This window comes from Octodon degus, unplaced genomic scaffold (genome assembly GCF_000260255.1).
Source record: "Octodon degus isolate 3935 unplaced genomic scaffold, OctDeg1.0 scaffold00379, whole genome shotgun sequence".
Taxonomy (NCBI): domain Eukaryota; kingdom Metazoa; phylum Chordata; class Mammalia; order Rodentia; family Octodontidae; genus Octodon; species Octodon degus.
This window is the reverse complement of record NW_004524955.1, coordinates 515,402-528,165: the sequence shown is the minus strand read 5'-3', so window position 1 is coordinate 528,165 and position 12,764 is coordinate 515,402. Positions and strand designations below refer to the sequence as shown.

The 12,764-nt window shown below is 44.9% G+C and overlaps 1 protein-coding gene and 1 pseudogene across 1 annotated transcript in view; one reads left to right on the top strand and one right to left on the bottom strand.

The window, feature by feature from the left end:
- Window positions 1–4,814: 4,814 nt before the first annotated feature.
- Window positions 4,815–6,138, bottom strand: LOC101581150 (annotated as a pseudogene).
- Window positions 6,139–11,698: 5,560 nt separating this feature from the next.
- The window catches only part of LOC101580348 (vomeronasal type-1 receptor 1-like), a 30,043-nt gene continuing 28,977 nt past the window's right edge, over window positions 11,699–12,764 (top strand). Inside the window, exon 1 of the mRNA XM_012513234.1 lies at window positions 11,699–11,775. Coding sequence (XP_012368688.1) covers window positions 11,699–11,775 — 77 coding nt within the window. The remainder of the gene's footprint in view (window positions 11,776–12,764) is intronic.

The following is a 12,764-nucleotide window of genomic DNA, read 5'->3' as shown; positions in this document are numbered from 1 at the left end:
GCCATGATTAAGACTGGGCGTGGTGGTGCGTGCCTGCAATCCCAGCACTTGGGAGGCTGTAAACAGGAGAATCACTATGAGTCTGATCTAGTAGTGAGACCCTGAACACCCTGTAGACCCTGCCCTAAATACAGGAAAAAAATCTCAGGATAAATCCTGAGGGGATTTCACTGACCTTCTCAGACCCAAAAGCTACAACTCTTGTTGCACAGGTCCTGCTTTACCTTGGTCTTAACCATCTAGCAGAAAAGTATAAAAATCAAGTATAAGAAGTAAAGCCATGCTGTTAGTTGAGCTGTAGGGGACTCAGGTCAACAACTTCTGACATTGCCTGTCAAGTGGAAGACCCAATACTATTATGGGCTACTGGACTCTTTTAGAATATTTGGTGAGTTTACACACCTATAATGAAATAACAGAACTTAACAAAAAAAGGGGATACAGATGAATGTCCATTTGGTATTCAAAGTGGTTAGGATGGATATATAGTTACGTTCTCTTAATGAATAGAGGAGTTTGTTCTAATGGTGTTTGTAAATAGGATATCAAGTCCGCATCTTGTACAGCAATTAACCACTAGGAAGAATGTATGCAATGTGCTAATTATTAAAACTGTTCTACCAATTTGATTTGAAACTATCTCATTGCTATTTGTTTATCAATAAAATTATGGGAAAAAAATTTAAAAAAATACAGGAAAAAAAGAAAAGAAAAAGAAATGGTACACATTAAGAAGACCAAGATGGCAGGTATTTCAAGCTTAGTTTTTGTATTGCACATTGCTGTCCCCATTGTGGCTTAGTTCGCAGTTATCTGCATACAGAGTTAGTCGAGGTGAGAATTCTACACATAACTAATTTCTACACATTCTAACATTTTCATAAAACTGATGGAAATTCTTAGTACAGTTACCTCATCCATCCTGTATACATACTTTCACACCTCAGAATTTGATAAAACATCACATTTCAATAAAACCTCCCAGTACCTCCCGCCTGTGAAATTCCCAGTACTTCTGGGACTGACAACCTGAAGCTTTCTGAATCTCGCTTTTAGAGATTTCATATGAACTAATTTTGAGCACCCTTCTCTCTGGAAGCCTGAGAGTTCAAGTCCTGCAGTCACTTGGTCTGTCTGGTTATCAGCCCTGCCAAAGAAGAACTTCCCAAATTTTCAAAAACATTTCCTTAAATGTTCCTCTTGTGGTCGGTGTTGTCGGGAGTTTACAGGGGGGAAACAATAGTGTACAGGCCACTTAATTATAAGATTATAGTACTCATGCACAGAGTCATACAGAAAGGTATGGGAAGTCTGCGCACATGCTAGAGACCAAAGCATGCACCCGAGGGCCTGGCTCCTATGGCAGTGTCCTGCATGAGCCCGGCTGGAGCCCTAGAGCCCATCACAATGCCCCCCATGAGTCCAGTGGAGCCCTAGAGCCCACAACAATGTCTCACGCAGGCCTGTTTCGTGAATCTACACTGGGAAGGCCCCAAGGTCAGTGGTGGAAGCTGAGCAGTCTAGGCCAGTGCTCGAGCGATCTGAACTAGAGCCAGGAAGTGTACTCCAAGTGATGAGCAGAGCTCCCCCACGTGAGCCGTACCTATTCTTAGTGATAGATAGTAAGGTCCTGAGCTCCTTCGACGATGAGAACAGCCAAGTTCATCAGAAAAGCCAGCGCAACCAGCTTCTCCAGGAAAACCAACAGCGCCCAGCACCTTCTTTTGTCCAGTTCTGCCTCTTACCCTGCTGGCAGCTAGCCTCCGGTGGGCCTCCCACACCCAGCACCTCGCTGGTTTAGTTCAGCCGGGTGTTTCAAGTTGACCCCAGTTATCAGTTCACTAACAGCTAAACCTCAACACGACCTGCAGTTGGGAGAGGGATGAGTTTGATCTCAACAACACTAAGAGGAAGAGGAAGCAGCCAACACAAGTGCTTCCATTTTATAGGTGAAGATGGTGACCCTCGGGAGGTTAGGACTTTGTCCAGAGCCGCCGAGTTGCCAGGAGCTAGCACTGAGGAGCTGAGGCTATGTCAGCCTGAGACCGCTGCTCCAGAGCAGGGCATCAAGGAAATAACTCCGCTTTTGTAAATCCCACCGTGCTTGTCTTCATCTCATAGCCTTTCTCTGGCTGCAGATTCCGATGGCAGCAGAAGGGTTTGTAAGCAGAAACCCTTACACTCATTCCTGGTACACAGACACAGGTGAGAGTAGTGTCCTGGGAGTCTGTGTCCGTGGTTCTGTGGTCACCTAGGCCCAGGATCCTAAATCAGGGTTAGAATTAAGGAAATGTTCCTGTTTCTTCAGCCAATAGGAGGAGGTTTGAATGGGTTTCTAGGCATAGGAAGAACATGTCCAAATGGTTAGAAATTGGGGTGAAATGAATGTGGGTAAGAAACTGCAGTTCTCCATGTCTTCAGGCAGAAAGGGCGGAGGGGCAGGAAACAGCTCCAAGTGGCAGACTGAGCAGCGGCGGCTGCTGCTAAGGGTGGTGGGAGCCGCAGGGGTCTTGGAGCAGAGGAGGGAGTGATGGGGCTCAGTGTCTAAAGGAGCTCCTGTCTCAGCATGTGGGGAGCAGACGCTGGAGGGGGTGCGAGGCTGTCCTAACGTTCCTGGCTGGCACAGGTCGGTTTCTGAGTCTATTTGGCAAGTAGCGACGACTGTGCAAGACGTTGTGTGCGAGAAGTCGGGGGTGGCCTCGTGACTCTCCAGTAACGCAGATAGGGTGCAGGAGTGATGGATGTATTCAGCAGAACGCAGTCACACGTCAGGCTTCTCTTTTTACTTGAATTTTAAATAAAAATTGTTTTGAAGGTATTTTTTTACATATTAAAATTTAGAGAAAAGTAGAAACTTGCCACCGCGTTTATTCATAATTACCCAAAGGCTGTAGCTCATCCTAGTCTTTATTCTTGGTGCTGTACATTGTGTGGATTGGACAAATGTGCTGCGACAAGTACTGAGGAGGAAGCAGCCTTGTCGGAGTCCCACAGCAGTTCCAGATGGCGCCTTCTGGGAGTGCTGAACTGTCCCCAGATCGCTCCAGAGAAGTACTCCTGAAACAAAGACGTGGTCAGCGGCTCTGTCTTCAGGTGTCACACTCGTATTTCATTCTCAGTCCAAACATCAGTTGGGGAACAGCAGCACCTTGAGACAGTAATAAGTGAACTAAATCAGACACATGCTTAACTATTGCGTAGGTTGTCTTATATGTGAAACCCAAGTATGAAGAGTAAAATTGTTGGGAGCCACTGAAGTTAGAAATTCGATACTTGAGGGTAGCACAGGGCCAGAGTGCCTAAAACAGTCCAGCGGCCTCAGCTGTGTGGAAAGCATTCTGCCTGGACAATGTCAGAGTATTAGTTGCTAGGCAACCTGCCACATGCTACTGACTTTGCCAAGGTATAAATAAATGCTCCTCCTGCTCTTGAGGTCCTGAGCCATCAGGCAAACAGCCTCCGCCTGACCCAGCTCTTGTCTTCTTGTCTACCTTTTCCCTATTCCTCCCACCGTTTCTCCTTGGGGTACACCAAGAGACCAGTGAGTCCCCACATAAAAATTATCTCATAGAAGACAGAGATAGTTTGTTTTCCAGATGAGAAGAGGACCAAGAGCTGGAGGGAGGAGAATCTAGGAGAGAGAAAGGGGATGTAAGAAGAATTAAGATGTGTTATGTACATGTACCATCTCCATGATGCATTTCATCATTATGTACTTCAAACATTTATTAATAAAATTACAAAGAAGTATTGAAGGGGTATCTACTTTAGTGGTGAAATGCTGGCCTAGAATTTGTGAGGTTTTGCATTGAATTCCAAATGCTTCCAAAACAAATCTCCACAATACATTTCATCATTATGTACTTCAAACATGTATTAATAAAAATAAAATCACAAAGCAATATTGAAGGGGTATGTACCTTGGCGGTAAAATGCTTGCCTAGAATGTGTAAGGTTTTGAGTTGAATTCCAAGCACTTCTAAAAAAAAAATTAAAAAGATTTTGCATATGACAGGTGGTTGTTTTTCCCTACCCTTTCAACATCTTTAAACAGGAGTGCAGTAAAACTGTTGTAAATTTGTTTGAGATGTATGAGTATTTATTTGACATAGTGTACACTTTAATCTTACATTTCAATTTGCATCTTGGATTATTCCCATTCCAGCAATTGATGGCTATGCCGAAGGATACATTGTTAGCAAAAGCATCTTTCATGGAGGCAATTGTAACGTTTCAAATGGACTTTGAACCTTTCTCATACCTAATGTAGAGAAAAGATAATGTATTAACTAGGTTTTGTTTTCTTTTTCATTAAACAATGCTGCAGGTTCACTTAAAACTGTCTGGCTATAGGTGTTATGGCTTGTATTTTTTTTTTTTTCTCAGTGCAATGAGTAGTTTATTGAGTTTAAAAGGCATAGTTATGCATGTAAACAGATGAGTCCAGGAGAGGTCACAAAACGTGTCAGTAACAGGTAAAACTGCAGGCAGCATGGTGACTGTTAGTGTTTTCAGGGTAATTAAATTAGAAAGTTATATGACCAATACTCTCATTGTGAGTTCTTGGATAAAATTAAAAATATGACCCAACTCAACAATATTCTGTGAAGACACAAGGAATTAAAAACTTCTCAAGGATACGAGCTACCCTGAAGTTTTTCCATTTAATTTGCATATTGCTACAGTTTTGATTCAAATGAACTACAAATCAAGAGTGGGTCAGCCCCACAAGGAGAAAAGAATACAGAGCAGAATGACAGCGTAGTACCCATGAACTTTTCTGCAGCCACCTCGAGTAGCTCGGAAAAGTTGCCCTAAGTGCTGCCTGTAATCGCTCCCTCGCACCGTATAGCAGCGAGTCCTTTGTGGCTTCCTCGAGAGCTGACTTGAGATGTTCCCCGACAGCTGTTACTGTGAGGCCTGCTGCCGCGGGTCTCTCCTTCCCGGCTGTAGGGCAGTGCCTGCACGGAGCACCTCCAGTAGTCCTGAAGCGCGGGCCTGCACACCGCTGGCACAGGCTCCAGGGTAACCTTTGCCTGCCACAATGACTGTCACTGCAATGTGGTTTTCTAGCTAAAGGGCAGCGATGCACCCAGCAGGCCATCTAAGGTAGACTGAATCACTTCACAGAGATCACTTTTCTAAGAAGATAACAATGTGCAATGTATTAATTATCAAAACTGTCCTATTAATCAGCTGTGAAATTGTCTCATTCATATTTATTTCTCAATTAAAAAAAAAGATCAGTTTTAAGAAGTGGGAGAATGACTTGGCACTCTGGATCACTAAAACAGCAGTTAGACTCCAGGACTTCGGGCCGTCCTTCGTTGGCATTGGACAGACTGTAGGATTCCCGTGTGTGCAGTGCCCTCTTGCTGCATGCCATCTACCATCCTCTGATGGTGTTTTTAAGTTTTAGTAACAAATCCTTGGGAACCTGGGGTGCTGGACAGTAGGCTTTCATCCCCGTTTTGGGCCCGAGGTCTGCTTCCGGTAATCGTTTGTGGTCCTGTGCTGGGGGCATGGGGACCACAGTCCTCCCATCGGTGAAACGGACAAGACACATCTTCTCCGTCAAGCAGTTCTTCAGTTACAGCTGTTTCTCCAGCTGCTCCAAAAGGTGTTTCCTGCATGATCTCCTGTCCAGCTTTGCGGCCTCCTCTTTGCACCCATCACCCCTTTCCCGGCTGCAGGGCCACCGGCCTTCACAAGCAGAGCTGGGAAGGCTGCGCTCACAGGGAAGCTGCAGGCTTCTCAGGTTTGCTGAAGCTCTCCACTGTGCAGTTGGGATTCCACGTCGGTCCGTAAGCTCTTTGGCAAACCTCTTGCTGGACTCAGCTGAGCTGCTTCTGTGGTGGGCCGAAGCGTCGCACTCCTGCAGAGGTCAGGCCCCCAGCAGTTCTAGCAGCCAGGGTGCCTCTGGTCCAACAACTACAAGTTCAATTTTCTCATCTTCGCAGAACCGAGCAAGGGCTGCGTGACCACCGATTGAGATGGCAGTATCTGAAATCTTTTCGGAGCAGGCAGTGCTGCATTTGCTGGGGCAACAACACTTGTTTGACATGACTAGACTGCGAGGTTCCAGGCCAGTGTACATCCCCTTCCTCCAGAGCCAGTTACAAGAACTCGGGCTGCCATGGCTCTGTCTGCAAAGCAAGGATTAAAGGGAAGGTGACACAGAGCCCATGCAGCCACACTGCTGGCTGTCACTGCTCGCTGTGGGGAGCATTTTGATGTCCCCTTGAAATCTCATGTGGTCATAGGTTGGGCTTTTTCAGGCTTGTTTGGATCTACAGTGTGAGAAGCTGAGATTAAGGGGGTGTGGCTCTTAAATCGATCCACTGACTTTTTCCACATAGTTCTCATTGCATTATGGGAAATCTCCCCCTGGTGTGAGCACTACCGGCCCGAAGAGGGTCGTTGGTTGTTGCTTATTGCGGCTGTTGCTTGTGTTCTGCTGTGATGCCCCTCTGTCCTGCCACCCTTCTTGAAGCCAGCCAACTATGAGCTGAGACCTCTAAAAGCTTTGAGCTAAAATGAACTTTTCCTCCCCTAATTTGTGGGCATTAGGTATTTTGTTTCATCAATGATAAGTAATTAAGATAGTATTATGTCCTTAAGGGAAAACCTAAAATCTCCCTCCCTGGGGTATCCATCTTTATCCCGTCCCTTGCTCACCTACTTGTATATAAACTACGGACCTCTTCTATTCAGTTGTTCTAATCGTGAGCTTTGTTGTAAGAGCACCTGTAAGTTTCCAGCAGAAATGGATAAACTACCTGAGTAGCTCCCAAACCTTCTATGTGGAGAAGACACATCCTGGAAAATGAGCTCTCATTTTTGGTTACATTCACATCTCTGACATTGTAAAAGAGTTACAAATATCCCAGGCTGGAAAATATTTTATTGAGATTCACTTTTTTTTTTTTTCCTAAAAGACATGGTGTCAGCCAGGGATATAGTGTAGTGGCTCAATTCTTGTCTGGCAAGCATGAGGTCTTGAGTTCAATTCCCAGTGTCAAAAAATAAAAAAGATAGGGTCTCACTGACAGTTCAGGCTGGTTTTGAACTCACTAGGTAGCCCAGGCTGGCCTTGAACTCAGACCTGTCTACCTCAGCCTCCCCAGTGCGGGAACGACAGGCGTGAGCCATGATGCCTCGCTTGGGGAAGTGCCTTGCCGCCTCCTCTCCATTGCACAGGCACCCCAGAGATGCTGTTTCCCAGAAGTTACACAAGTTTTCAACCAAGTCAAGATACTCCGAGTTGTTTGGAAAGATCCAATATGCAAGATGTGAAGGATATTTGAAAGTTAAACTTTGGTCTTTTAAAACTTTTGGTCTTTTAATTTTCTAGTGTTTCATGCAGGGTTAGCTTCTAGAATTCTGAAGAAGTGTTGCTTTTAAGTAGGTTTTCAGGCTGTGATGGGCTAACTAATGTCAGCTTGTTACACACAGCTGAACTGAGCCAGCGCGGTGCTGGGGTGGGTGGCCCACCTGAGGGCTGTGGCAAACCGCAGGAACAGAGGAAGACGGTGTCAACTCAGCTGTTCTCATCGTCAGAGGAGCTCGGGATCTTGCTGTTGCTGAAAGTGGCTGCAGTTCTTGGGGGGCAGCTCTGATCCTTACCTTCCTGACTCCAGTGCAGATCCCTCAGCTGCTGGTGCGGATCCTTCATCCCGCTTCCATGGACTTTCTAGCTTCCACTACTGACCTTTGGGTCTTCCCAGCACCGATCCGTGAAGCAGGCCTGCGTGAGATATTGTCATGGGCTCTGGCCCTCCAGCTGGACTCATGGAGGGCCGTGCTTAGGTCTTCAGCTGGGCTCACTCAGGACGCTGCCATCCACGGGAGGCAGACCCTTAGCTGGACTCTGGCTCTCCAGGGTTGGACAGATCCCCTGCCCTGTTCTGCATTTGACTCTTTGCTTGAATATTTAAAATAATTTTATAAGTTGTGTATTGTGTGTTACGTCATTTCTTTTCTAAGCCAGGACTAGAACACAGGCCAGCTGTTTATGATTTTGAATAATAAGCTTGAGTTTTAGGTTATCAGATAAACAAAATTTCTCAGTGATTTAGCATATGTTCAAGCAAAGAAGAAACCTGAAATTTTAGGAAGATTCACACAATTTCAGGTCTTTACCTATTTGGTTCATGCAGACGGACATTTATGGATGCTGCTTATATACATTCATAACACATTCTTATCTAGATGAGTTTTTTTAAAAAACTAGATACTTCACAATTTCAATTTTTAGAGAAGAATGACATCTTGCTGGTGTGTAACCACTTGAGCGTATCAGCGGTGCTGCTGCTGGAGTACACGTTGGGCCAGCATTTGCCTCCCAGTGACTTAAAGTTCGTCGATTTCTCACGCTTGCTTATTCTTTCAGGCAAGTTGTTACTTCAGGATTTATCATCTCTGCCCTGGTCAGTATCTCTCTATGTATTCATCTTCCTTCTCAGTCTTTCCCTTCAGGTTTCTCAATGTTCACACGGCTAGCAGCATGGACTCTTGAAATGCAGCCGTGTCCCTCCTTTCGGGCTTCGAGTCAGCACTTTGCACATCGCCCGCTGGATATTGTTTCAATCATTAAAAATGTATAATCGGAAAGTTTTGTGCTGATGCCTGTTTTTTCTTTATAAGAGTCTTTTCTGGTGTTGTCTTGTACTCTGAATAACTACCTGGAGGATGATACGCTGTGCGTTAAGGAGCAGTGGCCATTTACATTGTCAATTTTTGTTTTATTGTTTTATAAAAAAATTACAATTTTTTAGAGACTTTCCTTCACACTCAAGTCCAATAAATCTAATTTTTCATGGTCACTTAAACTTGATATGATTATTATATCACTTCAAAGTGTGTACTAATTTACGTACATTCATAGTTAAAGTCTGGTGACAAGTGTTGTCCGTATTATGCCGGGAATTCTGAAAGAAGAGTGCTGTCATGAGCGGCCAAGTGCTAATGCCGCGTGATGCTAGGGTCAGTTACAGAGACTGGCTACTTTCAGCTTCCTTCCATTCTTAGAGACACGCACATTTTTCCTCTCAGCACTTCTCTAATAAACACCTTGAGTCTGTCGCAGTGCTTTATTTGAACCTGGTCCCAGTGCAGATGACATAGGGCAGGAAGTAAAGCCCGAGGACCAGGCGCAAGGCTGGGAGAGCAGTGTCGGTACTGCTGCCTGGCGGCTATGAATGCAAAACCGTCTTCATGATAGAATGCCGCCTACCTTTGATGCCTAGAATGAGGACAAGGGGATGCCTTAAGATGATGAAGTAGGTCACAGACTCTGTGGTGGCTGCGTGACTGTGTTTGTCCAGTTTGTGTTGCCATTGAGTTATCTGGTGCACAGTGAGGCATACCTTAAATAATGAGTGAAGCAGCATCAGGAGTTGGTAGAAGACAGAAATCACCAGAACTTAGGACGAGCTCGGAGCATACTGTCTTTTCCTCAGCAAGGATAATAAAATCTGGAAACAGCTGTTACTACGGATGAGAATTAGTGGGCAATGAGTGGGGAAACACGGTCCACCAAATGCAAAGATGTTCATTAACCACAGATTTGGATTATCGAAGAATGCTTGATAGAGCACTAAGATAGATGAGAGGGAGTAAAAGGGGATGAAGGTCCACACGGGGATGAGGATGCTTGAGTGGCTCTTGACTCTGGAGAGACTCGAGGGCCTCCTGGCACTGTGTATGCGCTGAACTTGCTTCTTGTGCTTCTGGAGAATGCTCACATTGAGCCCTTAGCTCAGGCTGGGAGACCCAGAAACAAACCATCGCTGAAGCAGAGCAAGAACAGGTTTATCAGAGTTGCAAGGGTGCCAGAAAGGCGCTCGAGCAGCGTCCTGAGTTCAGTGTCTAACATTTTTGTTGTTATGAGTGCCAGCTAGTCTCAAGATAATGATGACAGTTAGCGTCAGGTGTGCGAGCCAGCTGAGGGAACAGGAGGGACCAACAGACGTGGTGGCTCTAAGCTTCAGCTTCATCCCCCTGGTGCTGCCAGGGCTGACTGATTTCTTGGAAGCAACTTGGGAGGCAGGTGGAGTATAAGGAAAGTCCCTGAGAGGCTCAATGAAAACAGACCACGAGTTTACATCGAATGTGATCCACAAAATATTTCCATCCAAATTCTTGATTGTCTGAGGAATACCTCTTAAGATAATAGCCAAGGAGTTAGCAAAAGTCAAGAGCTTTGTAATCAGGTCTTCGGGCATCAAGTTTTCCCTGGTGAATACAGAGAAGAAATAATGAAATAGAAGTGAGGAATTGCCGAGAATGTCCACAGCTGTCTGGGAGAAGAAAATTCCCATGACCAAGTTCTCAGGAATCACTGTTTCCTTCTACAGAAAGAAACAAGTTATTAGTTCTCACAAGTTCAGAAGAGAAAATTGAAAGTATGCATTTATATTACATCAGAAATAAAATATTCACTTCTTTTATTTTTTTTTAATAAATGTTTTCCACTGTTATGATTTAGATGCATGTGACCACCGAAGTCTCGTGTGTGTTTGAAAAGTGAAGTCAATGTGCAATAGCGACCCCAGGAAGCTGGAGATTCCAGGAACCTGGAACATCTAGTCAGAAAGGGCACAGGCAGTGGGTACAGCCCAGGAGACAGCCTGGGGGCTGCAGCTGCCCAAGGGCTACAGCCAGCAGTGCTGCAGGGCTGGGGACCAAGACCCGTCTGCGTCTCACAACTCACCCATCATTCTCGCTGCATGCTGGATGTGGAACTTCAGGATTGAATGTTTGCCCTGCTGGGTTTTGCTCTGGATTTGGTCTACTTCTTCTCTATTTCTCATATCCCCTTTTGGAATTGGCATGTTTACTGTGTCCCATTGTATGTTCCAGATATTTAACTTTTAAAAAGATGTTCTACAGGGACTTTCAGCTGAGTTTTCCTTGAGCGCCAGAGGAGACTGTGGCCTTGGTTTTTTCAGTAATGCTGCAAATGTTAAGACATTGGTGATTCTTCAAGATGGATTAAACACATTCTTCATAAGGAGATGGGCATGAGTCTTTTGGGGGCCAGGGGCAGAATATTATGGTTTAGACATAAAATGCTCCCCAAGCCCTCATGTGTCCAGAAGATGACTGGCTCCTGGGGCAACAGCTGCACCAGCGTTTTCATCCAGCGGCGAGTTCCGAGCCAAATTGGCGTTAACAGCTTGGCCTGTTGGAAAGAGTGAGTGACCGGCGTGGCCCAGAGGGCACCTCTCCATCCCTGACTCCTGCCCTTCGCGCCCCCGGCTGTCCCGGGCGCAGCATCCCTTCTTCCGCCCTCTTTCTCTCGTGCCCCTCCACCATCCCGTTTCTGGCTTGGAATCAGCTGACCGCAGATCGAAAGTCTTAGCCCAAATGAAGCGCTTTACGTTGTGGGCGTCGGGGTTCTCTGCAGCGCTGAGGCGGTTCCTGAGACGCCCTCGGCATTCCCCAAGCACTTTTTTTTTTTTTTTTTACTATTTCTTTGTTCTCTTTGAACAATAAAAAACTTTAAAAGTGAACTTCAAATCTCCCAGCTTTAGAGAATATTCTCTGTATCCAATAATTATTTGTTTCTTTCTGCTATGTACAGCTTCTAAAGAAAAGATTTAAGAATTATACAGGTCTTAGGAAGGAGTAAGTTGCTGTATACATGACTTACACAGAGATATTGTAACAGTTTCCGATGCGTTTGTCTTCGAATATGCCGAGTGTGCACACTAAGGAGACACATTTGGAGATCATTGCACAGGTGGAAAACACCAGAATATCACGCAGCATGTGAGTTACAGTCGTACAGTTAGTTCAAAGAACCAGTTTTTTCTGCCTAAACACATGCTGAGATGATTGATTTTCCATAGATCTAACTTTGTAGGCAGCAATTTAGAGCTCTTTTTCCCCCCATAATTTTATTGAGAAACAGCAATGAGATAGTTTCAAATCAAATTGGTAGGACCGTTCCAAGAATTAACACATTGCATACATTCTTCCTAGTGGTTATTTGCTGTACAAGATGCAGACATGATATCCCATTTACAAACACTATTACAACAAATCCCTGTATTCATTTAAAGAATGTAACTATATATCCTTACCATTTTGAATACACAGATACAAAATGGACATTCATCTGTATCCCCTTTTCTTTTTTAGTTCCATTATTTGAATATGATAGGTGTGTAAACTCAGCAAAATATTCTAAAAGAGTCCAGTAGCCCATAATGGTATTGGGTCTTCCGCTTGACTGGCAGTGTCAGAAACTGTTGACCTGAGTCCCCTACAGCTCAACATAACAGTATGGCTTTACTTGATATATTTCATTTCTATGCTTTTCTGCTGGATGGTTAAGACCAAGGTAAAGCAGGACCTGTGCAACAAGAGGTGTAGCTGTTGGGTCTGATAAGGTCCGTGAAATCCCCTCAGGATTTATCCTGAGTTCCCAAGCATTTAGTGCTCATATTAATAAATATTTTATATTGATCTCATTGTACTTATTATTCAGTTTTACAGAAACTTAATGGCTGACACATTTATGCGCCAGTTTGAAAAGTTTTTTAAAAAATGTATTTAGGACAGGGCCTACAGGGTGTAGTCTCACTACGTAGATTGGACTTGTAGTGATTCTCCTGTTTTCAGCCTCCCAAGTGCTGGGATTACAGGTACGCACCAGCACATTCAGCCTTAATCACAGTCTCACCGCAACCAGGGCAAGACCGGCATGGCCTGCTAGGGATCGAACCTCGGCCACTGCGCCCTGCCTAAGCTGCAGC